General features: G+C 38.1%; 1 protein-coding gene across 8 annotated transcripts in view; it reads left to right on the forward strand.

Annotated features, from left to right (window-relative positions):
- Window positions 1-26,101, forward strand: part of mast2 (microtubule associated serine/threonine kinase 2) — a 178,436-nt gene that overhangs the window by 70,499 nt on the left and 81,836 nt on the right. Inside the window, exon 1 of one of the 8 annotated variants that reach the window (XM_016284730.1) lies at window positions 20,843-22,555. The exons of the other annotated variants lie outside the window; for them this stretch is intronic. Within the exon in view, the coding sequence (XP_016140216.1) occupies window positions 22,517-22,555 (39 nt within the window). The 5' untranslated portion in view covers window positions 20,843-22,516. Of the gene's footprint in view, window positions 1-20,842; window positions 22,556-26,101 lie in introns of those variants that run through there. 8 annotated transcript variants of the gene reach the window in all.

Below are 26,101 nucleotides of genomic sequence, written 5' to 3' on the forward strand. Positions count from 1 at the left end.
GCTTCCAGCGCTGTCTGCCTGTTTTCTCTTCCACGATTTTCTCTGGTCTGATTCAGAGGCGCTCATTCGCTGCTCATGACAATCATATTACTTGTTCATAACCACTCTGTCTCTGACGACGAACATGCGTTACACTTCCAGAAAAAGATTTACAGGGATGAAACATGAAGCTAAGAAACACGCGATTACGACAGTATATGATTTGTATGTGATTTTCATGGGATTCTGCCTATTTTCATAACAATACAGTGTGTTTACATGAGAAATGCTAAGCAGGTGCAGGGCTCATAAAATTACAAAATCGCTGGTAGCCCTTTGGGCAGACATTCTTCAGATTTTGGTAGCCCAAAATTAATTTAAGTAGCCCGAATAAAAAAAAAGAAAAAAAGGACATCGCCTGAACTTCACTGCGGACAAATCAACATGATTGAAAACTTCAGTGATCACTTTTTACTTCAAATAAGAAGTCAAGAGAGTAGGGGTGCAACGGATCACAAAACCCATGGCTCGGATCATATTGCATTAATATCATATCAGATTTTGAGTAACAGATCGGATAATTTTGCAGATGAGCAAAAAACATATGGTTCTTTATTATTTAAATAACAGAATACTACTTTGATACCACAGCAAAAACTAGTAGCATATAGGGATGTAACGATTCACTCAACTCACGATGCGATGCGATACGATTCACAATATTGATTTCACAATACAATTTTCTCACAATTTTTATTTTTAACAAAATTAGATTTAAGGCAAATTATAAATGAAAAGGTGTCCTTTTATTATTTCTCCAACAAAATGCTGCACATTTCTTTTTTGAAATTGAAATATGTCAAATAATAAAACTAACTTGAAATTTTTAAACAAATCCCAAATCAAATAAATAAATACAAATAAAATAAATTTCTTCATATGAACAAACTAAGGCTTTGGCTGTGCTTTTTCCATTTAAAATCAGAGGCAACCACTGCTAAGACAAAGATGCTAAATACATGGTATTTAGATTGCAATCAGATTGTATAATTTCGAAATTTGAAGCAAAAACAGAATAGTCTGATTATAGCTTTGTGAATGATATGCAAATGTTACTCTCTGACAGCAGGTGGCGCATATGGAACAGCAGGTATTTATAAGCTACTGCCCCTTTAAGACCGAATGCAATATAATGATGCACTTGAGATTTCTTTCACCACTGTTTACGTTCACTTAAGACATAACCGACTATGTTTACGAGAATATTTGCAGAGACAGTTATTTTTAGATAATTTTGCGTGTATGTGTTCATTCAGATGCAAGGATATGTGAAAGAGGAATCAATTCTGTGTACGCACATTGTCTGAAACGCGGCTCTCTGTGCGCGCAGCTCCGAATGCGTGTGAATGGTTTAAAACACTTAAATGTTTAAATCGGCAAGACTTAGGGTGCTTTCACACTTGGTTCGATTGCTTGGACCGAACCCGAGTTCGATTGCTCCCCCCTTCCCATGCCCCCACTGGACTGTGTTCACATTATATTATTTGGGTCCGAACCGTGGTTAGTTTTCATCATCAAGCCAGCAGCTATTTACCCCGTTGCTTAGTAAAGATGGCGCTGGAGAAGACTGCAAAATGCATAGCAAGGCTCTCTTCAATTTTATATTTGTTTTTGAACCGTTGGTTTTGTTTCCAAAGCTTCAGTACATAACAGCACTTACGTCTGCCTTACGAATGTGCTGCAAATGCTCTAAAGTACTCTGAAGGTGAACAGAAATGAGATATACAGCTCTCTGCTTGTAGCACGTCAGTCACGCTCGTCAAGAAAGTGAGTGGAAAAACACACATTTTTATCAAATAATACATCATTAATAGTGGTTCACTTTCGTGATTTGGTACGATTGCGTTCACATCAGCAGCGAACCGTACTGGAGTTCACTTGAACCGTACTCCAGACCACCCTTTTTAAGCGGACTTGGGTATGGTTCGCGGGTGCGCACCCGAGTTCGGAAGACAGCATTCACTTCATCCAAACGTATCGAACTCTGACTTCAATTGAACCCGGGTGTGCACCAAAAGTGCTAGTGTGAAAGCACCCTTAGAATCACGTGCAAACGATCAACTATGATCCGTTTTAGGGGACAATGTAGGGGACAAGCTAGTGAACAATGCAAATCAAGGAAGGAATTTTATATCACTGTTTAAGATGGAAAACACTATATCCCCGGGACGTCGGGCTAGCGATTTTGCGAGCCCTGAGGTGTAGAGATTAGCCTGATATAAGAGGCTTCAAATAACACATTTCTGCAACATTATATGACCAAAACCCTCATTAGATCACAATCGGAGGTAATTACAAATACTCAGTGGTGGTTTAAAGTGAGTTTTGAGTAAAAGCATAGTGTAAATTGTATAACTTGTCTTATGTAGCATGATGCTACAGTGTGAATGAATGGTCACATAGCATCTGGCCGCCTCACTAGAGCCAATCACCAGCTCATGATTTAGGCACATCACGCATGCTGCACGCTTACTGGCTCACTGATGTTGACTAGATTAACCCCTTATCGAAATTTGGTAAAAAAGTATCGAGCTCAATACCCAGCCCTATTATTGAAAGGTCTCTATGTCAAGCTTTTCTGTCTTAGTTGCTTTAATGATTTTGATTCTTTCAGTCCCACTTGTATAAACACATACACTTTCTCTTTCTCCTGCATTTCATTTATCTTTGTTGGTGTCTTCTGTCTGTGCTCTGGCATCAGGTGCTTATTTGAGGTCAACTCTACCTGAATACCATTTCACTCATAGATCAGATCTGTTTCTTCAGCCAACACTGCCATGGATAAAAGCCACGTGAGGTTGCCATGGAAACTGTCAGGGCTGTTATGAATGTTGTCTCTTTGTGAATTGATTCACATTTCCATTTTTTTTCTCCGTTGCTCTTTGTGTCACTCTCAGTTACAATCAATTGCAATATTTGAAAGTTGAGACTTATTTATTTATTTAAACTGATTGAATCCTCTGTGTGTCTGGCCGCATCACTGAAGAAGGCTTGCTGCCGAAACGTTTGATTGTTGTTTGCTCTGTTGCAAAATTAAAATAAATCGAAAGTGATTAAGAAGATTAAGCAAGTGCGGATCCCTTACTAGAATATGATGTCTGGCTGCATCCAGCCATGACTTTATAACAGCATCTGCATTTACGTAGTTCTAGGTAGTTGCATCAAAGAGCAACAAAAGTGGATCTTCATTTTTGGGACTATTGCACTGTAACTGAGAAAACATTGGGACAGACTTGCTGTTACATTCATTTAACAAATACAAGTTAGCTTTATCAGAAATTGATATTCTGTGTCCACTGCACGATAATATAGTGGTACTCATAATATAATTTATAATGTAAAAAAAAAGAAAGAAAATATTTGCTATGCTTTTCTGATATTTATAGAAGTCAAAAACAAGGTTTCTAATCATACTGCTGACCCTATTGTTTCTTTATTTTAGCTGAGACACCCTCATTCATTATTCATTATGGTTTTTGGAGCGTAGATCCAAATATGGGCTTAAATACTGAGGCAGTGTCCAGCTTCTTCCCTATTTGATCAGATGCTCTCAAAAAGGATGTGATGGGCCAGAAAAACAGATATTGAGTTTGTGCAGCGATTTATTGAGTCAAATCTGGATTAGCGAGGGAGGAACTGATGTCTCCCTTTTAATTAACTCGTTTGTAGCTTCAGACTATCGGTCAATACAGTAGCCAGCCCTGTGTCTCATTGAACGCCACTGTAAGACTGTGTAAATAAGCTCACCCCATTGGGACAAATAGTCTGACATTTGTATTCTGCACAATAAACAGTGCCATTGCATTTAAAGGGATAGTTCACCCAAAAATAAAAAAATGTATGTTTATCTGCTTACCCCCAGGGCATCCAATATGTAGGTGACTTTGTTTCTTCAGTAGAACACATTTGATGATTTTTAAGTCCAACCAGTCTATCAGTCTTATAAGGGATGGCAATGGTAACAAAATCTATGAGAGTAAAAAAAACATGCACAGACAAATCCAAATTAAACCTGCGGCTCGTGAAGACACATTGATGTCCTAAGACACGAAACGATCGGTTTGTGCCAGAAACCGAACAGTATTTATAGCATTTTTTACCTCTAATACACAACTATGTCCAACTGCTTTGTGCCCGCGCACGGCTTCCAGTGCGTGAGGTGTGTACGTGCTCTGGAGTAGTTTACGTTAATGGTGTTATCGCGGGAGGAGCAAACGACACAGTGGGTGTGGCGTCAGGCCTCGGAGAGGCTTTTATTAACAGAAAATAAACAAAGTGTCCAGAAAAAAGGGGATCTGGTGTCCTCGTCGTGTTGCGGGGTTCGTGAAGGGAAGGGCAGTGGTCAGGGAGGAAGGAAGGGTCCAGGTAAGGGGCGGAGTCCGGCGGCCGCACGTGCTCCCCTCTCCGGTCCGGGGCGCGAGGGGCGTCGGCTTCTATCCGCGGCTTCGTCCTTCTCTCTGCCCATGGCGCTTGAAGGGACTAGACGGCCCAGCATCCTTGCCCGACGGCCGTGTAACGGGTGCGGTTCTCGTCCGGACTGCGGGTTCGGCAGCTCACAACTTTGGCGGCACGGGAGTTGCACCCCTCCTGGACCCACGACGACACCAGCGTGCATGCACGGGGAAGAGACCGGTCTCCTGAGGAGAGGCGCGCTCGGCATTTAAACAGCGGCGGTGGTGAGGCTCCATTCGGTTCAGGTGTGCCCCATCACACGCCGCCAGCTCTGGTTATTTCAGCGCCCCTCCTCTCTCACGCACCCACTCATGTCGGGAGCCTGGCGAATGGCGGCGATTAAGGGACGGGGTGATACTGATAATTAGGGGGAGGCAGCCGACTCATCACAGTGTGTTGAATACGTGGAAAGTCACCACTCCCAAATGAGTTCGCGCAAGAGAATGTAATCTTTTAGTTTTAAGTCGGTTTGAACAATCCGGATAAGCGCAAGTAAGTACCATTTGATTAGCCGTCGTACCTACAATGACCGTGCACTGTGCAAACAATGAGTGACGTATACGCGCGAAAGATCACCACCTCACGGACCGGAAGCCGTGCGCGGACACAAAGCAGTTGGACATAGTGGTGTATTAGAGGTAAAAAATGCTATAAATACTGTTCGGTTTCTGGCACAAACCAATCGTTTCGTGTCTTAGGACATCAATGTGTCGTCACGAGCCGCAGGGTTTAATTTGGATTTGTCTGTGCATGTTTTTTTTACTCATAGATTTTGTTACCATTGCCATCCCTTATAAGACTGATAGACTGCAACGGTTGGACTTAAAAATCATCAAATGTGTTCTACTGAAGAAACAAAGTCACCTACATCTTGGATGCCCTGGGGGTAAGCAGATAAACATCAAATTTTTATTTTTGGGTGAACTATCCCTTTAATGTCAGTCCCATGTTACTCACTGCTGGTTTAATTTAGTTGTATGGAAGCAAATCTGTGGTTGGTGCAATGTAGAGTCACTTCATGGAAAGTCTGGTCAATTAACTACCGTCCAGTGCTGTGGAGTCTCACACTTTTAAAGCTGTGATTTCGCACCATTTATGAGCCCAACTTTAACCAAGAAATAACATACAATGAGACAAACATATGGAAGTAAAATAATGCCAAAAGTTTTGGAAATAAAACAGCCTGTTGAATTGCACTAAAATAATGCATTGTATTAACAGTGCTTGCATTTTAATGCCTTGTATTTTCAGGGCTTGCATTTTTAGGGGCTGAAATTCAACATAGTTGTTTATTTAAGGTGTGAATATTTCAATTCAAAACATTTCACACACATTTTCATAATTAAAAATTCAATAATTCATATTCACCTTCCAGAGTTCACTTCCGAAATATTCAGTCCGTTTAAAAATACGATGTATAATATTCAACGGGCAATTTTCAGTCCATTTTATTTCACTTTGCAAATTCGCTTCCACAAATTCAGTGGTTCAAATCCAGCAGAAAATTCACTGCACATCCGGGAACTGCAGGAATAGCAGAGTACACTGTAAATCCTAACTAGTTCAGTTTACTTAAAAAAAAAAAAAAAAAAAAAAAAATTTCAAAACCAGCCTTATTTTGGCAAAGTAAACTTAAAGTTAATTTAATAATCAGTTTAAAGTAAAGAAAGCAAACTCTTCCTGAGTAAATTAAGTAATAAATATCAAGTTAGTTTAATGTCATTTCTAGTTAACATACTCCAGGATATTTACTAATATTACTTAAGATGTAATAGTAAGATTACTTTATTAATTCCATTTAGCTAACAGTGTTATTTTGTGTTTTGCAAACATCTTAAATTCTGTTATTCTCAACATGGATTTAATCTGCCATTTTAAAATATGGGGACTTAAAACATTACGTGCAATCGGTTTCTACATTTTCTTCAAGTAAAGTGAACATATTTTTAGTAGTTCAACCAGCATGAAATGCACTTGACACAAGTTTGAATTTTTCAACCATTTATTTTTGTAAAAAACAGCTAGAAAACTTAAAGGGGTCATATGATGCTGCTAAAAAGAACATTATTTGGTGTAATGAAATGTGTTTATGCGGTTTAAGGTTAAAAAAACACATTATTTTCCACATACTGTACATTATTGTTTCTCCTCTATGCCCCGCCTTTCTGAAACGCGTCGATTTTTACAAAGCTCATCGGTCTGAAAAGCGAGGTGTGCTCTGATTGGCCAGCTATCCAGTGCATTGTGATTGGGCGAATACCTCAAGCGTGTGATGGAAATGTTACGCCCCTTACCATATTGTGATGCCCTGTCCGGCCTGGAGCGACGAGACAAAAACATTAAAACCCATTATAAACGAGGCATTTGTTGCATCCAGTGGGGACATAATTATGGATTATAATGACTTATACTGTCTTTTTACGCATTGCATTGCATCGCACCGTGTAAACATATGTCTGCATTTGTGATCAGAGAAATGACAAACAACAAGTGCTACTCTACACTGCCCAAAAAACTCGCGTTTGAATTGTCAGTGGCAAATTCTTTAAATATAAAAAAACATACTTACAGTCTGAGAGTCAGAACAGCCGACATTGTAGTCTACTCTACCAGGATCAGGAAACACTCCTCCATAAAATAGCTGGACACATCTGAATATTTGTTCTGGAACAGTGTTGTAAATACAACTTAACCACTGATTTCCAGTCGTGTCCTCTTTTGGAAGGCCAAACAAAGTAGTCACACACCGCTGCCTTGAGTGAACGCCTATGCTTGGGTGAGCATAGGCACACACCTATGCTTGGGTGAGCATAGGCGGGCGGGCGGGCGTGAGAACGGCACGGTCGGCGGATTCGATGAAGGAGCGTCCGGCGGGCTTGCGGCAACCACATGTGACGACTCCGGCCTGGACTCCACTTCGTCCACGGGGAAAGCCGATCCGGTGATCGACAGTGCGAAGTTGATGTATTTCCTTAGCGATCAGCACGGATCAGCTCCAGGCATGACAAATCGGATATTGTCCTCTTTTGGAAGGCCAACCAAAGTAGTTTCGCTTTCACAACGAAACACAGCGCCTTCACGACATGGCGGCGGTAACAACAATACTACAGCGAGAATAAAAGTTATGCCTTCTTTCTTTGCGTGAACATTTGGGCAGTGTTATGCAAATCTTCCCATTAAAAATTTTATGTTAGTTCTGTATATCAGTGTCGGGTAAAATAGCATTATAATCTCGTTTGGTAGAGGAAGCTACTTACGAGTAACAGGGAAACTGGGAAACGAGTAACAGCGAAGGTGCTGAATTAAACGTAAACAGCTTTGGAGTCTTAATCAGCTTTTCCGCATATGCGTACTGGCTCTGATAATCATAAGTTCTACTTACCGCTTGCTCCATTTCTGCAGATCAGTTTTTGTGAATGAATGACTTGCTCTGTTGCTTTGGTTTCCATCAACACCCGCTTGCGCCACCTGCTGGTGAGCGACTAACAGCAGATGCAGATCATGCATAGGTACTCTACTGCTTTTCCTGCAGTTCCCGGATGTGCAGTGCTGAATTTTCTACCGAATTTGAACCACTGAATTTGTGGAAGCAAATTTGTAAAGTGAAATAAAATGGACTGAAAATTGCCTGTCGAATATTATACATCATATTTTTAAACAGATTTAATATTTTGGAAGTGAACTCTGGAAGGTGAATATTTTGATTATTCAATTTTAAATTGAATTTTGAATTATGAAAATGTGTGTAAAATGTTTTGAATTGAAATATTTACAGCTTAATTAAACAACTATGTTGAATTTCAGCCCCTAAAAATGCAAACCCTAAAAATACAAGGTATTAAAATGCAAGCACTGTTGATATAATTATTTTTCAGTTATAGCAATTCAACAGGCTGTTTTATTTCAAAAATTTCATTATTTTACTTCCATACAAACAAACTCTACTTTTTCCATTTACATCCCTCCAGACGCTTATGTACAGACATAATTCTGCTGTTATGCTTTTCAGCTGTAGAAAACGTACTACATTGAAAAACAGAAATTAAATGTTGCAGTAAGGAATAAAAGGGTCTCTGTGAAGCTTTTCTCTGAAGAACCATAAAGAGAGGGGGAATATGTCATAATGACAGAGTTGGTTGTGTTGCTCCATCTTCTATAATGAGGCAGGAGGATGAAAGAGGCTATCATCAATCACCAGGCTGCAGTATATTCAGAAACTAATAAGTAATTTTGTGATTATGTTTTCGTGATTCTAATAGAACTTTATGTTGCCTGGCTGCTGGGTCAAGAACATTTAACTCAATGTTCTTGTATAATGTGAGCACAGCTTTAGTACCTCTACCTCAGTATTTGTAAGAATGCTTGGTACTTCTACATTAATGTTGTATATGGGAGTTTTAGTTTGCCCTGTGATTTATCTATAGATGTGATTTATACTTAGATGAGTTTTAATTAAGAGAGAGCTATTCAGCATCCAATAAAATTACATCATACTTTGTCTTGATTCACTTCTATTGGTTGCCTGTCAGCATAGTTCTTGTGCTAAGAGCCATCTAATTTATCACAGTAATGGTGAACCCCCCACCAGCTTCCCATAAATGCAGAACTTTTTGGCTGAGTTATCTCATGAGGCATTTTTGCCTAGATAGAAATGTCAAACTCTTTCCCAGGGCGTTTTTTCACTTACAACATCTATTAATGTTGCCAAATAATTTGATGTGATTTTTTTTTTTAATTCCTGTCCACCTACAGCAATAAAAATGAATAGATTTTTTTTAGTTCAGTTGGGTTGGCTGTTTCACATTTCATTCTTTTCCTTATTTTCAGTCTGTGTATAGAATTTATACCTAGAGAATAATCTATACTCTATTGATTCCTTTGTAGACTTTGTAGTATTATTTGTACATCTGATGTATTGCCGTTCTCCTCCTTTCTTCCCTTTCCTGTGATTTTGACCCATCACAAATTTTCCAGCGTGGTTATTTGATGATGTATTTGATGATACATACAAAATGTATGTATTATAATTTTCTTATTTCTTTTTTATTTTAAAAGATCATTATATAAACTGTTCTCTGCCAATCCATCAGTGTCCTACAGGTTGCTATTGACTTACGCTCTAAGCCATTAATAATTATTGCATTTCTCCTCTGCTGCAAATTTAATGTGGATGCAGTTTCCTGCCAGTGAGGTTTTCGGCCCTCCAGACATTCAATTAGGTGTTCGTTCTCCTGCCTCTATCTGGATAGCACCCCGAGACACTGAACTTTCCAGTCAAGAGTTGTTTTTTAAGCTCTGAGGGTACACAGTCTTGTGCTTTTGCTTAACCTGAGAGCTCAGCCATGTTTACTTAAGTTGAATGCCATATAGTTAATTGTAAGAAGAGTAAAACAAATATCAAAGTGTAAACTTGAAATAATATAAACTTTATATTTGACCATTGTTCCTGGTGAACTACTACACTGCTATGTTTTTGTAAATGTGTTTTGTGTAAATATTTGTATAATTGTATATTAATTAAACTCAACTAAATTTTTCATATACATTTGTTCTACTTATTTGTTGTATAACTGTATGTCAATCAGGATAAAATACAATCAACTGTTCATTATCGCAAAATAAACAGATCATTAAATCGGGGTTTTTTTTCAGCCTGAAATCAACAAGATTTTTACAGCTAATTTTGATGACCAGTTTCTTGTCATATGAAATAGGCGATATCAGTCCTGATTATTTAAAGAAATAGTTCATTCAAAAACTGACATTTTGTCTTCAATTACTCAACCCTGTGTTGTTCTAAACCTGTACGACTTTCTATCTTTATTCTGTGGAACATAAAAGAGGAGATAATGAGAAATGTCTTGGTGTCTTTGTCAATGGAAACCAAAACTGTTTGGTTAACAGCATTCTTCAAAATATCTTATTTTCTGTTCCGCAGAAAGAATTACATGGGGGTGAATAAATAATGACAGATTTTTTTTAAGCTATCCATTTAACCGTTAATCAAGAGATTAGAGCATTTCTAGTTGAAAGCAGTATAGACAGCAAAAACTGTTCTTTAAAAAATGTGATTAAAATATTTATTTGTAAAAACTGTCACTACGTCTGTGGATTGCACTGCTTAAACTTAACACCTATTTGACAGCAGTGCTGGGTAGGATCAGTCACTCAAGGCAGCAAACTTGATTTATCACTAACAAATGGCAACTGCTATATCATTACCACTGCCCCTATGCATTCAGTATTCAGCAGGTGAATAAGTCTTTATTTCATGAGCAGTGATAGATGCGCATTTCTGTATCCGATATATCGACAAGGCAGATATATCGGCCAATATTTGGCATTTTTCAAATATCGGCATTGGCTGATAAGCTGTGTTCGAGGCAGGACTTTTGAAAGTCCTTTAAAGAAATTTGAAAAATGAATGAATTGTATGCATGTATGTGTGTGTGTGTATGTATGTATGTGTGTATATATATATATATATATATATATATATATATATATATATATACAGTATATATCAGTGGTGTGCGTTGGTGTTCTGAAATGAGGCAAAGTCCTTTAAAAAAAAAAAGTCAATCAGATGTAAATTCCTGTCCCAGTCAAATGTTCTTGGTTACATAAACATTACTTACACTACCAGAAACAACAAAAAAATATTTTATATTTTTACATTAACAATGTAATCAATATTCTGTTTATTAAAGCCAAGTATGAATCTCATCAAGTTAGTGTTTTTAAGCATTTTACATTTATTCCAAAATAATAACTGAAGACAGTAACAATTTAAACAATATATTTTAGTTGTGAACTTATGTTCACCTATTCTTTTTAATAGTTAACTTCTAACTATTTCTGAATTATTCAGTTCATCAGTCATCAAAGCTCGGTGAATACTGGGCACAGACAGAGATTTACTTTAAATATGACCAAGCTGATTACTCACTAAAAAACTCCCACTGATCATGTTTTCAGGCCATTTTAAGTCTTATTTTGATGTAAAAAAGTGATTATATATCTAAGTGTGTGAGTTGTTTACTTAATTTTTTTAAATGAGTCTTCCCATTAATGCCATATTGTTCAGAATGATTTGCGAATGCAGAACGCGCACGAACACAAGATGCGGGATTTATCGCATGAACCAATCACAGCTGAACACAACCAGTCAGATCCAATCATATTTGATTTCTCTCATGTGATTTTCCCCTGTTCATTCTCAATTACCCCCCACCAAACTCACCGCACTCTTTAGAGGGTCTGTTAAAACTCAATGGGCTCAGGGGAGACGAGAGAGACGCAGACTCCCGCTGTTACTTTACCTGCTGGTGTCGCTGTTGGACAATGTTTCTTTTTTTTCTCATCCAATGTTTTGAGGAGACACTGCCTCCCTTGCCTACTTGGAGGAAACGCCCCTGATGTGTGTGTATATATATATTTATTTATTTATTTATTTATTTATATACACATATATCGGCCATCGGCCACCTTGCTCAGCATCTGCTGTCAAAACCAATATCGGGCGACCACTAGCACGTAGCAAGTTAAATGACTTCCGATGCGGGTTTGAGAGCAGTAAAACGATCATGTTTTTCAATAGGTACAAGATGAAGCAAGTGACTGAAAACTTACAACGTGCACTCCTTGAGCATGTATTGACATTGCAGATCAACTCACTTTGTCAGTGTGAACCCAGCAGATGTTACAATATTTGCGTGTGGTTGATCGTCCAGAGAAATCATTATAGGTACTCAGAGCATTTCTTCATAATTCTTTTTTAATGTAGATGAATATGCAGCTAAATAATGTGGTTATTCATTTGCTTTTCTCAGCAGATATGTTTTTTATGTTTGTTTCTAAATAGACTTTTCTAGCTCAATGGGTTCTTTTTTATGAAGAGAGTGCCGTGCTCCAGGCCTTTTTCTCGCAAACATGATAATTTCTCCCCTTATGACAATGCTTTGTTGAAACAGAATTGTTGTTTGTAAATAGTCATGAAAAAGTAGGCTAAACCTTCATTACTGTGCATGTACCAAGGAGAGACACGTTTGGTGCTGTTTGACAGTGATTTTACTGGCAAACACTCCAGAAATGTCTTCACAATGTCTTCATCCATCCATCTATTCATCCATCTATATATTTTTTTTACTTTTTCCTGCTTGCTTGAGGCAGCGGGCTGACAACTTTTGAGTTGAATGACAAGACTTTCAGTGGTAGAAAAAGAAAGGGGGAAGAAAGTTTATCAAAGGAGCTCCTATCTTGATGTTCTCTCTGCTTCTTGAAGTTGTCTAAGTCGTTGGAGTGTTCACACTACGTGACTCTATGTAAATGAGCCGCAACCAGGGGTTGCTGACAACAACTCTGTCACCCAACTACTCTACAAACCACGTTTTGTCATGAAAACACACGCGAGAATTGGAACGGGAATGACGTGAAACAATACATGAAACAGGAGTTGTTAATTTGAAAATGGATGTCAGGAAGAAATTAGCGCTGCAAGCTGTTTAGTCGATTAAAAATTTTGCTCCATTTATTGTGTCCAAACTTTTCTTAAAGCCATGTTGCTGCTGTTGTTTTTCTTCCGGTGACCTCAACCCATGTCTTGCTCTCTCATTGGCTGTAGTCACAACACCTGACACCACGTGATGTCGAGTCGGCCAACTGGTCCAGATGTTTGGCATGCTAGATATTTGTTTGGCGTCGGCGAGGTGTCTGCGATGTGTCAGCGAGCCTCATTGATGCGTCATTGTGTAGTTCACACATAAAGATTGCCGAGCGTCGATCACACGCTGATTTTCCCCCGATCACAGCCCGACCTGTTGGTGAGCTCATTAAGTTATCCATCAGATATCATTCTAATATGCTGATTTGATGCTTTTTTAGGAATCTGTGATTAAAAGAAAGTTAAAAGAAACACATTTTTATGTAACATTATAAATGTCTTAACTGTCATCACTTTTAATCTATTTAATAAATCCTTGCTGAATGTAAAATTTTTTATAAAAAAAAATGTACTGACCACAAATCTTGTGTAGTTTGTCAAAAGCAGAATGACAAATGAGTACTATGTTTAAATATGCAGTATTTATAAAACAGTAGGCAAAAAAAAAAAAAATCAAATTCAGAAAATGAATTTTCTGTGGACCATAAATCACTGTAGGTTCTCATTTTAAATCTTTTTTTTTTTCTTTTCAAGTAGGTTCATAAGACATGTTTCTATAAGAGATATTTTGGGTATTTCACTAGTTTCAGGATTTAATGCAGGAATACACTTTTCAACATATTTCACCAGTCCCTTCATAAACACATTCAGCACACACACTCATGCAGGATTCACAAAACGTAACTCACCAAGTTAAAAAGATGACTTGTGGCATGAAGCTTGCTCAGCACTTCATTATTATGTGCCCCTGACGATGCTGTTTTTGGAAGCAGCCTGTGCCTGCTCTCCACAGATACTTTGAGACATGACCCTCTCTTTTGAGCCAGCGATAACACCCTCTACTGCAGTCTGATCAACTCTCTAATCAGAACCTGCTCTCAAATGGCTCCTCGTCACTCTGAGACTGCTTAAGTGGCATCAGATGACGTCTGGTTTTGTTTAAACATCTTTGATATTCAGTGGGAATTGAAAGTGTGTGATTCATTCACTGGTTGTGTAGATTTAATAGCACCCAATTTCACTTTCCTTTGTGCATTTTACCTGCAGCTCAAGTGAATGAATGAAGCCAATGACCTGTTTGTAATGTTGTATGTCTTTAAATTAATATTTTATATCTGTATTAATTTCCTAAATGCTAATGAAGAGCCTTCAAGTTCATGTCTGTGTTTTCATCATTAATTATGGTTTAGTTCTCAATAAGCACACACATTATAACCCTGGCGGGTCTGGAATAAGATTTGATTTTACAGAAATGCTTTCCTGTTGCATCAAATTGCTTTCCTCTTTCCCTCGGGTAGGTCTAAATGTTTTTGTTTGCAGTATCTATCACACATTTTTAATGGTGCACTAGATTAATGGCATCCATTTCTGCTGTCAGGTTTGCTTTTAGCCCTCTCTGACGCCCTCATTATGTGCCCAGCGAATGGCACAGGAACATCACTCCACAACTCAATGAGAAATGTAGTTCACAAACACCCTGACTCATTCACATGCAATTTGAAGTGCGGCAGAAGAAAATTCTACGACTACTTTGTGTATGTATATTTGAATATTTTGTATATGTGTGTGTGTGTGTGTGTGTATTTGAACATACCTGTAGCTTCAGATTTTGATGCTGATGTAAGGGAAACAGGTCAATTTAGCTCAAAGGGAATCATTTAAGATTTTAAAGGGAACTCCACCATTAATATGCAAGGGAATTAGGACAGAATCACTGTTTTACGGCTGATCACTGAGACGGCCAGCGATTCAGTGAACGAGCCGTATGACATCAATTCTGCAATGGATATCTATATCCAAAATATAGTGAAAACACTATTAATTAGCATAGTAACAAGATCGGCAGTTTAAGACATTAACTTGTGAGCACAAAACACAAGATACTTCTCTTTTCAATATAAATAAGGCTTTATTGGATAAATCTAAGACATATAAACTAATCTAACACATGAACACACACATTCACACAAGTTTTCAGAAAGAGAGAGAGTGAGGAAATAATTAGTTTAAGAGAATGAAAATGTGAAATCCCAAGTTTACAGCAATAGCCTATGTGCAATTGCATAGATCTGAACAACCATCAATCACATAATTAACCCTTGCATTGAGCTTGCTCAATGAGGTTCAAATTTACATTAAATGCACCAGTTCAGTAGAATCTGGGGTACTTGCTTTCCGGTGTGGGGTTCCCCTCCTTGTCTGGTTGCCGAAAGGGGTTTCCCGAGGTTGCTTATGGGCTGTAGGTTCAGTCTTGGGAAGCCAGTGATTGGGCGTTGGCTGGCGACGCGGAGCTGTGGTCTGCAGTTGAAGTTTAGACAGCACTCGTTCTTATGTGTTAATGTTGAAAACTGTTCTGTGACAGAGGGGTTTAGGCTTGCTTCAGACTGGCTAATGCTCGGGTCTGATTTATGACATCCTGTTGTCTTGGGCCTCTGTGGAATTTTTGTGCTCCTAATGTTTCAACCATGTTTGACCAAATCTTAGATTGTCTGATTCGGTCTGATATCCTACACTGATGTTTTGCAGTGTCGTATACTTGTGCCCTAAGCATCTAACCTTAAGAATTAATACCATTAGTCAGACTCATGACCTCTTCAGATCAATAATAGTGAACATTCTGTCTGTTTTTCTAGAATTATGCATAGATCAATGATATTTTCTGCTGTGTCCCTCAGGACTGAAGCGCAGAATGTGATTTATGAGGGTCCATGTCTCGTTTGAAACTGGAGCAGTGTCTGTGGAGTGTGTGCTAGGTCAGGACTATCTTATTACATGAACAGTCTGAGTATTTGTCATGCGTCAGCTTTTCATTGCATGAAGGGCCTCCCAGGTGCAGGTCATCGAGTGTAACTACGCCAGACTCACATTGGTAATGTAATACAGTTATTTGAAGCCTTACAGGATGTTGCAGTAAAGCGGGTTCATTAGTGATGTATATTTACAGCATACAATTAATTTGAATCGTCCTTCCCGACACTAACAATGCGACACGACCATTCTGCCTCAGTGTTGAGCTAAGTAAAATGTGGTGTGCTTCCTTGAGTTTACCCAAATTGTGGGGCACACTCAAATAATCACGTGCCCCCCTCCCACCCTCTCATTTATCACACTGAAAAATATTTAGTGTAGAAACAATTGTCACTCAGAAATTGCTAGTGAATTTCACAAACCGTTTCAAAGAAAAGGCAAGTAACACATTAATCGTGAAATTTTGAAGTAGAAAATTTAGTATTTTCTTGTAAAACATACTCCAGTAATTTTTTTTAGTTACAACCTCAAAAATCATTATTTTACAGTATGGAGTCTATTGCTATGTTGCCATGAGCTGCAAATTCAATTTATGTAACATATTTCTAAATATTGGAAAACAATTTATGAATAAAGCACAATTTCAGTTCCACTTGTTCAAGAGAACAAAAACGTCACTTCTCAGGGAAATTAGTGGAAAAAGATTTATTTTTTCTCTGAGCAAATTATTTAGGTGAATGATTATTGTTTTTTATCTTAGTTTAGGAATCTATTTGGTAAATGTGTTTACATTGCAGTCTTTAAACTGAATACATTTCTTAAAAAATACATTTAAATCAAAGATAAAAAAAATACATAAAATGAAAATGATTTAAAAAATAAATAAAATATTGGTGTTTCATCCAAACTTTTTTTAATGCATTATTTCAAAATTTGCATATAAATACCTGGATGGCAACCCAGCTATTTTTAAGCAATCTTCATACATAGAGTGAGTGTATGTATAACAGTTAAGTTGCTTGTAAAGGATAAAATGTTTACTGACCTGTATGGATTGACTTATACTACCCAGTACAGCATTATTTCTATTAATGTTGAAATCGGCTTGTACTATGCTAACATAGGCTAAAAATACTTGACCCAATGTTTCACACTATCCTTCAAACATTCCTGAAGATGTTTATTCCTGAAGATGTAGGCTGCCTCCAATAGCAGATGCCTCATTCTCACACATTTGGCAAACTGGCAACATTTCAGTTACTGGGTAACTACACATGATAAGACTTGGATAGCAATGGGCTATGATACCTCTCTGGTCCTTAACTTCACCACTGAGCTTTGAACTTAGATGTGATAAATCAGGCTCTGTATGTAAGAGTGTGTGTAAAGGGGGCAATGAGGTCACATTGGCTGCTTTATCTTGCTTGCTTAGCTGGACAGTTTACTTTAAAATAATTCTGCATACAGATTTTTGTAGTTTATATTGAGGAACTTGACTATATAGACCATTGGAGATATAAAGAATGAGAATAGTTCTTTCAGAGATATAGAATTATGTTTTGTTAATGAACAGTCAGTCATTTATTTTGTGAATCACTGAATCACCATTCTTTCTTTCTCCTTTCATAGATGCATTTAATACATTAAATGCTCAATATGAATTTTTTTTTTATTAAAATATCCAAAAACCACTAGAACAGTGTTATATATTTTGCTGACTTGTGTACTTAAATTATCCCAAATGTTTCGAAGAATGTTTAATTCCAGAGAAATAAGCAATTTTAACTAGTGACATGGCCCGTGTCCATAGTGTCATTGTGTCACCTGCCAATGACGTCATAACACCTCGATTTCCGGTTTTGTTTTGTAGAAAACATGGAAACACCAAAGATGCTTTAATATGTTTTAATAGACCGGTGACGACCGCACAGAGTAGCATTATAACAGAACTTTCAAATGTATCGAGTATGATAAAACAGCGCTGCTTTTCCCCCCCACATACGCATGACCGGAAGGAGCGGAAGCGGTCCACTGTGGCATAATAAAAGCTCAGCTGCTTTCGAGCCGTGTGTCGCGCTTGTTCAACGTTCTCGTTTCGCTTTGATGGCTTTCAGCCCTACCCTGCTTTATTCTACTACGTTAATAAATCATTAGCTCATCCATGAACATGATTTCTGCCCGAGTCCCGTCGGATTGCATCGGCTGTGGGGATGAAGACGACAACTCCCATGATTCCACACTCAGTCACAGCGTCATCAAACTACGCCTTTGTCTCGTTGTTTATTTTGAATACGCGCCCTCCAGCGGCGAAAATGACAGATTGTGCCTTTAAGTATTAAATAATAAAATGAGTGTTATTTTCAATATTTGATTTTGAATAATTATATTTGGGTTCTCGCTTGGTCAAGAATATGTGCTTATATCCATGTATTTCAACATAAGTGCTATGAAAATGTACAGTGAAAAAAATTTTCATCACATGACGTTTTGCATGTGTCATGACATATTTGCATGGAAATTTGATTGTGGAATCACAAGGATGGGCGCAATTTTGGTTTGAAAAAATAGGGCCCTATGATATAATGCGGAATTCCCAAATAATGATTTATTAATGTAGTAGAATGAAGCAGGGTGAGGCTGAAAGTCGTAGACGCGAAACGAGGCCGCTGAACGAGCGCAACACACGGCTTGAAAGCAGCTGAGCTTTTATTATGCCACAGTGGACCGCTTCCGCTCCTTCCGGTCGTGTGTATGTGGGGAAAAAAAAGCAGCGCTGTTTTATCATACTAGATACATTTGAAAGTTCTGTTATAATGCTACTCTGTGCGGTCGTCACCGGTCTATTAAAACGCACAACATATTATAACAACATGTTTCCATGTTTTCTACAAAACAAAACCGGAAATCGAGGTGTTATGACTTCATTGGCAGGTGACACAATGACACTATGGACACGGTCCATGTGGCTAGTTAAAATTGCTTATTTCTCTGGAATTAAACATTCTTCGAAACATTTGGGATAATGTAAGTACACAAGTCAGCAAAATATATAACACTGTTCTATTGGTTTTTGGATATTTTAATAAAAAAATCTTACATATTGTGCCTTTAATGCATTAAATGCATCTATGAAAGGAGAAAGAAAGAATGGTGATTCAGTGATTCACAAAATAAATGACTGACTGTTCATTAACAAAACATAATTCTATATCTCTGAAAGAACTATTCTCATTCTTTATATCTCTATCTTACATATTGTGCCTTTAAGGTCCTCGTGGCAACCCATCAAAAAAAAAAGTTTGGTTGTCAGAAATATATTACTATTGTGCAGTATGTAACACTACTGCCACTACTACTACTACTACTACTAAAATTATTAAAAGTTTTTTTGATAACTGAGTAATTACACAATATTTCTTCCATGTTTTAATTTTAATAGTAACCCCCTTTGTTTGCCAATAAATAAAGAGTTTGCTTAACTTTCATTTGATTAAAACATAAATTAAATGTTTTATGCCAGAAAAATTTAATTATACACAACAGAATTTCTGGGGGGGAAAAAAAAAACTTTCATAGGGCTATCATTAAAAAAAAAAAAGTTTTTATGCATTCAAATAATTATATATGCTTAAACACAGAATAACATTTAACATTTAATTTAACCATTGGGAGTCCTGAAAATTTTAAACAGAATCCAGAAAATTAAAGAGGATTTCATTGGGCCCTAGAAAAAGAACAAAATGTAATGTTTGTGATCAATCATAAATATGTCAGAAATTCAGTTATCTTGTGGAAAATAGCTCCAGAGATTGAGTAAGTGTTGCTGCCCTTAATGTCTTTTAATAGTTTTTTTAAATAGCTATTTTAAGAAAATTCCTCATGTAAATTTACGTATAAGTAAGGGAGCATGATTAAGAGCATTCATTTTCTTATTAATCTTTTTGTTTAGAATTAATCATACTAAATTGACAGTCCTAGTAATTACAAAACTAGCAATTACAAATTTCAAATCTAGTAATTACATGTTTTTTTTAAACAAAAACTACTTGTGAATGAAGAGTTTAGTTTGTTCATTGTATTTTCACAGTGTCCATTCCACTAAACTCTGACCCTGCAAACTTAAAGTTACTATGGTTTTGTATGTGATCTTACTACAAAGGCATGTGCACACACAAATCCAAACACATAATTTGCTTTGCCTCTGGTACTCACCTGATCACATAATGACTCTTTGTCCGCTCTTCACTGTGTGTGTGGGAGGAAAGAGCTTCTCTCTCCACGTCTCTCTTTCTCTCTCCACTACACATACCATTTTATTCTATGCTCATGTTTGTTATCTTGCCTGTTCTGCTTCTATGATGTCAGAGGCAGAGAGAGAGCGAGAGAGAGAGCGAGAGAGAGAGGAGAGGTGGGTGATTAATACACATATATATACAGTATGTATGGCAGTGGCAATGGCAATGATCTGCCTATCGACGATAATCCCTCTTGCTTTTGTTCCTGCAGTCCCTTGAGATGAATACAGCCACTGCTAATGCATCACTGTACTGAAGGAAAGCCCTGCACAATCTCATTAGACTGTCATTACTGAATATATTGATATTAGACTCACTTATTTTCCTTGTACAATACACAGACGCATTATTTGAAAAGAAAGGAGAGGCATAAAGAATAGGACATTTTGTGCTTGTTGCAGCAGTATGGCAGAATAGTAAGAAGAGGGAATGTGTATTTTTGTGTGCATGTGTATTTTTTTTATGTTTTGGGGTAAAGCAGACCGTTGTGAGCAGAATGGCACAGAAGGGAGTAAAGGGGTGGGGCCTTTTTGCTCCCCCATTCATATTATGCAAATAGCTCTGAGTCTGTATGCGTCTGATTGGCTGGCTGGATGTGTTGCTGACTGATAGGACAGATAAAGCAGCATTCAGCAGTGAGGCGCTGGGAAGAGGAGGAGGAGGAGAGCTTACAAGGAACAAGAAAGCGAGAAACGGAAGATAAAGAAGGCTTCTATGTACAGCACAAGCAAAGAAAAGAAATACAGCTATTATATTCCTTTAACCACCTGCATGTGCACTGATAGAAGGCTGTGCAAGCGGAAGATTTAAATGACAAGGTTGAATGTGGCTGAATTGTGTCTCTACCGTTGCAGCCCATTCACAAACAGCGGACCGCTTCAAATGCTTTAACAGGGAAGAAGATGAGGAGATTCTGAGTGACACTCATCCTGCATGGAATTTTCATCTTTTCCCCCGATCTCAAACGATTTCAGGAGACCAACCTTGGCTGTAGTCCGGTTCACCAGGCTGAGCTTGAAGAAGCTGAATAAAGGCTGGGAGATATGCGAAGAAAAAGCAGACAATCAATCAGCGTGAGTGCAGTGTCTGTTTGCACCTGTCACTGAAAAGACAGCTCTGCCAGCACGGCTTTTGTCATCCGCCTGCCTTCCTGGCGAATGAGAGACGGAGGCCTCTCGGCCGAGGGGAATGGAATCCAGCCATGCGACTCTGACTGGAGTTGTTGTTGTTTGCCTTGTGCTGTCAGTGGGCAGCCAGTGCCTGCATTCTCCTGCTGCTGCTACTGACTGTTTCCAGATTATCTCAAGAGTGTAGGCTGAAAATATTTTCTGCTTGCTTCCGCCCTTCCACTTTTAGCCTCCCTTGGGCTGAAGCAAGTGATTAACTACTTACTGGATTACTTGAATTAACCAACTAGGTAAATGGATGCACTGGGGGGATAAACTTTTCTTGGTCGGTTTAATGCATTTCATTGCGTCTTAGACTGATTCTGCATCTCTGGAAGACTGTGCTGACCTGAATATTTTTCTGTTTTCATCCCCTGAGGTGCCATTTTTATCATTAACTGTCCACCGTTTATGCAGAGGCTGTAGTTTCCATAGAAATGAAGATATCTGGGAATCTCTGGAGACTTGAGTGTGTCAGAGTGAGGAAAAGGAGAGGCACAGGAAAATAACTTAGTTGTGATTCCTTGAGCCTGGGGTGAAAATATGTTTTTATGATAGTGGAGGTCGCCTATGCTGAATGGATGAATGAAGAAAGAGTTTCAGGGAGACACATATTTCCCAGCCATTCCACACTCCGAGGAAGTGAAGATACCGAGAGATACAGAGGCACTGTTCTGAAAGCTCTCCTTTCTTTGAACCGCCTGAAGCAAACAGTGAACGGGGAACAAGAATGTGAGCCATGTGCTGAAATGCTCTCCTGCTGTCAATTGACTTATTCAGTGTCCTCATGTTGAACTGTATTCTTTAAATTTTTCAGTTTTTGGAATACCTGTTGAAAATCTATACTGTCAAATAGAGGACATTGATGTTTTCATGAGTGCCTGTCACTTTTAGGTGAGAAAAGTTGCGAACAAGACTGAAAAATTGTTCAGTAGACATTTGCTAAACTTATAGGATGATCGCATCTGTTTTTTGCTTTGGATGAGCATGACATCAGCAAAGAGCGAATTCCCAGCACTGATACCCAAAGCCGGGTCTCTAACAGATCATTTGTGCCTCATTGAATTCTGATGAATATTGGATAGAAGACTTTATCCTTGATTAGGAAAGTAGGAAAACGTCACTAAAGTCTGGATCAGATACAAGACAATAAAATGGATGACTCCAGTATATTAAGGAGGAGAGGCCTTCAGGTAAGGATGAATGTTACATCTAACATTATCAAAAAAGTTGTTTAAAGGTTTTGCTTTAGTTTACTCTAGTTTAATATGTCTGACTAGTCACATTTCATCCTTTCGATTTGCTTCCTTTCTCAGTCTTCACTGTTGCTGTGATGTGTCAGCACATTTGCAAATTTAAAGCACTGCAGAAAGCAAGAAAACTGCCTTGGGATCAAATGATCCAGTTTTGCCAAGCAGTGTGAACCTTTCAAATGTGTCTCGGTGATAACAGATTGCCGTGCTCAGGGGGGATTTCAAATTAATTCAGGGCTAAATTCAGCATTTTTCCTTCTCGTATCTGCTTGTCTGTCTTTCATTCTTTAAATGATTTGCTTACTGGCTTTCCTGTCTCCTTTCATATTTGAATTACAGCAACTGTGTCAATAGTCATCATCATTACTCAGTGTTTTAAATGGGTACAAACTTTTAGTTTGGACAGCTGAACAATGATTGAATCAGATGTGAACAGATAAAGTGTTTTAGACTGCCATTAATACTAGAAATGAGGAGCAGGAACCATGGCTATACTGTAGTAAAACTTGAATCCCCCTCATTGTGGGACCAAACTCAATTCTTTGTCGGGGCAGTTAGCATGTACAGTACATACCTCCCCACGCCCTGTGTGAAAATAACAGCGTGAGGCATTCCGGCTTTGACTTGCCTGACACAACACAAACATGCTTGTGTGTATATATAGACACAAATTAACACTTAATCACCTGACACAGATGCTAAACTAGGGAGTGTAATCGCACACCTCAACGAATATATTCCTGGCTTTTTGCACGCCCACCTCTTTTACACCCTTCAGTCTTGTTTTTTTCTGTAATATTATAACAGTCTAAGAGTGTATTGTGTAACAGCATTCACTGTCAATTCACTAGTTAACCCGGGTAGATGACAACTGCTCTGTTAAATTTGAGAACATTGCCCCTTGAGAACATTGCCCCTTGAAGTACACTGTCAAGAGATACATAAGGTTGTTTTTCATATCTCATGTTCATATATATTTAGTATCAACTCGTAATTGAACTACAGCGTTACTACACAATGCAGTGCAGGATTCAGGCTGCTATTTGAGAAGCTATTTGATTGTGTGATTTGGCTCCATGTCCGCAGGGTTTTTAGTGGGGAAGATAAGATGTTGGTAAACAAAATGAAAAGAAGTTTGACAATGTCCTGCTGTAATTCAGATAATATTTAAAAGGCTCATGTGAAATGGAGCGGTGCGGGATTGCACTGAAGTGTCATTCACTGGAAAGGCATTTCGCTGTTGAAGTAGTTTGTATCCAGGAGGTGTATTGTTCCTGATGATGTGTGTACATCTGTGTTACAAGCATCGAGGGGCGCAGTTCGTTTCCATTCCGGGTAATAGTGGGGGTTTTAAGGCACATTATGGTTCTCAGTGCTGTCTTTTGTGCTAAGGTGTCTTGTGTTTTTGCCCGTTGGCTGTGGGGATGGATGCAGTTGAGCTGAACTCTGTGTTGTGTCTGTTCACTGAGCTGTGCAGTGGGGAGGTTTTGTCTCTGTAAATACACCGTAGGGCTTTCTGTCTGCCAGAACCGGACAGTGAGATGAAACAGCGGGCTTATCTGCTGCAACATCTCATTTAACGTCATTTCCTGTTTCTACAATCACTCCGAGTCTGTCAGCAGAATCTGAACAACACCAGAAAAACATACACTACTGTCAATAAGTCAATAAGATTTGTTCATTTGTTAAAAAATTACTGTAAAAATTGTAATATTATGAAATATTATTACAATTTAAAATATCTATATTTTTGTTTAGATATAAAATATATATTAAGATATATATTTTTAGATGTAAAAGTTTATTATTGTTGATGTTAAATAGTTATGTTGCTTAATATCTTTGTGTAAACCGTTTTGCATTTTTGTTGCTTGATTCTTTAGCAAATCAAAACTTCAGAAGAATAGCAATTATTTGTTATAAATTTTTGTTGCAATGTAAAAATCCCCAAACTTTTGAATGGTATACTGCACATATTCACTGAAGTCTTTTGAGATCTATATTTTTTATGAACATATTGACTGATTGCTGATGAATAGGTCATTATGGCTTGAAGCCATGCATCCCCTTAATGCTCTAAAGTGGTCTGAGCAGTTAGTCACATGGGGACCAGGCTCAATATGGCTGGCCTGTGTGAGACGCAGCACCCTAGAAAGCCACATTTGGCAGTGTTTATGGGAAGAGGTTAAAGGCTGAGGGGAGACTAAATCTCTGTAATGCTTCTGAGTGGTCTCCTGAGGCCCAGGCCTATTTAATGCCTTTTCCTTAATGTCAGTGATCATCCACATGCCCCTGACAATCAACCACTCTTTGGTCATAGCTTATAATTGTTCGTTAGGCACTCAGGCATGGCATGATATCCCTTATCAAATTGATTAATTTGTTATTGAATCAAAATAAAAAAAAATTCTGACAAGTAATGTAGCTTAGGTGTTAGGTGGTTTATATTTGCTAAGCAATGTAGCATTGGCTCAAATGTGTTGTTTTCTATACACAAATTTATTTGATCAAAGTGTGATGAATTGTGACATGTATCACAATGTATAGTTTATCGTAAGGTACACTCTAAAAAATGCTGGATTGTTTCAACCCAACTTTGGGTCAAAGCCCAAAAGTTGGGTTAGTCCATATTTGACCCAAAGTTGGGTTGAAGAAATCCAGCCCTAAAACATATAATCTGTATTGTGTAAAGGTGTATTTATTTAAATGTACCATGACTATCTATAAATGGTAATGTAAAACTACATGATGAATGTTTTTTTTGTTGCCAGAAACCTAAAAAAAACTAAAATAACTAAAAGCATATGATATAACCACTTTAAACATTTCAGACTTTGCAGCCTTACATTCTTATTTAAAAACATGAAAGCTTAGTACTTAGTCATTTTCAAAGAATAAGTAGATTGTCCTGTTACATCATTTCAGTTTTTGTGCTTTCTCTTTTATTCCTTCTTTGGAAATACTACTTTAGAAAATATGAACATGCCCATCCAGCTCATCTCACATTTCCAAGGATTAGAAGTGGAATTTCATTTTAAGTGAAATAAATAACCTATTTTTGTGAGGGGTCGAAGCTGATTAAGCTGTGTTTGCTCTTCACTCTTAAGCCCGGGACACATCTAACCAGCGGTCGGCCGTCGGGCAATGTCGGGTGGTTTTTAAGTTTCGGTTAGCTTTAGTTTTTTTGGTGTGTTCCACACCATTGGCTCTAGTTGGCTCTAGTTGGACAACGTCAGCTGTTTTCCGATTTCTGCATGTTGAATCGGCGGTGGAGCTTATCGGCAAGAAAGAGAACTCTGATTGGCTATTCAGGGCTCAGGGTGTGCAAGCGATAAGATCACGTCAGCAGTGTGGTCATTCTAGAAGCAAACTTTTTCCTGAATGATGATTAGATTCACTGTTTTTGATTGCCGCATTTAATCTGAGAATGCTGCATCCTTTGTGTGATAGAGTCAGCAGCGACTGCCTCCTCCGGGCCCTAATGCA

Source organism: Sinocyclocheilus grahami, unplaced genomic scaffold, assembly GCF_001515645.1.
Source record: "Sinocyclocheilus grahami isolate Dianchi unplaced genomic scaffold, SAMN03320097.WGS_v1.1 scaffold187.1, whole genome shotgun sequence".
Taxonomy (NCBI): domain Eukaryota; kingdom Metazoa; phylum Chordata; class Actinopteri; order Cypriniformes; family Cyprinidae; genus Sinocyclocheilus; species Sinocyclocheilus grahami.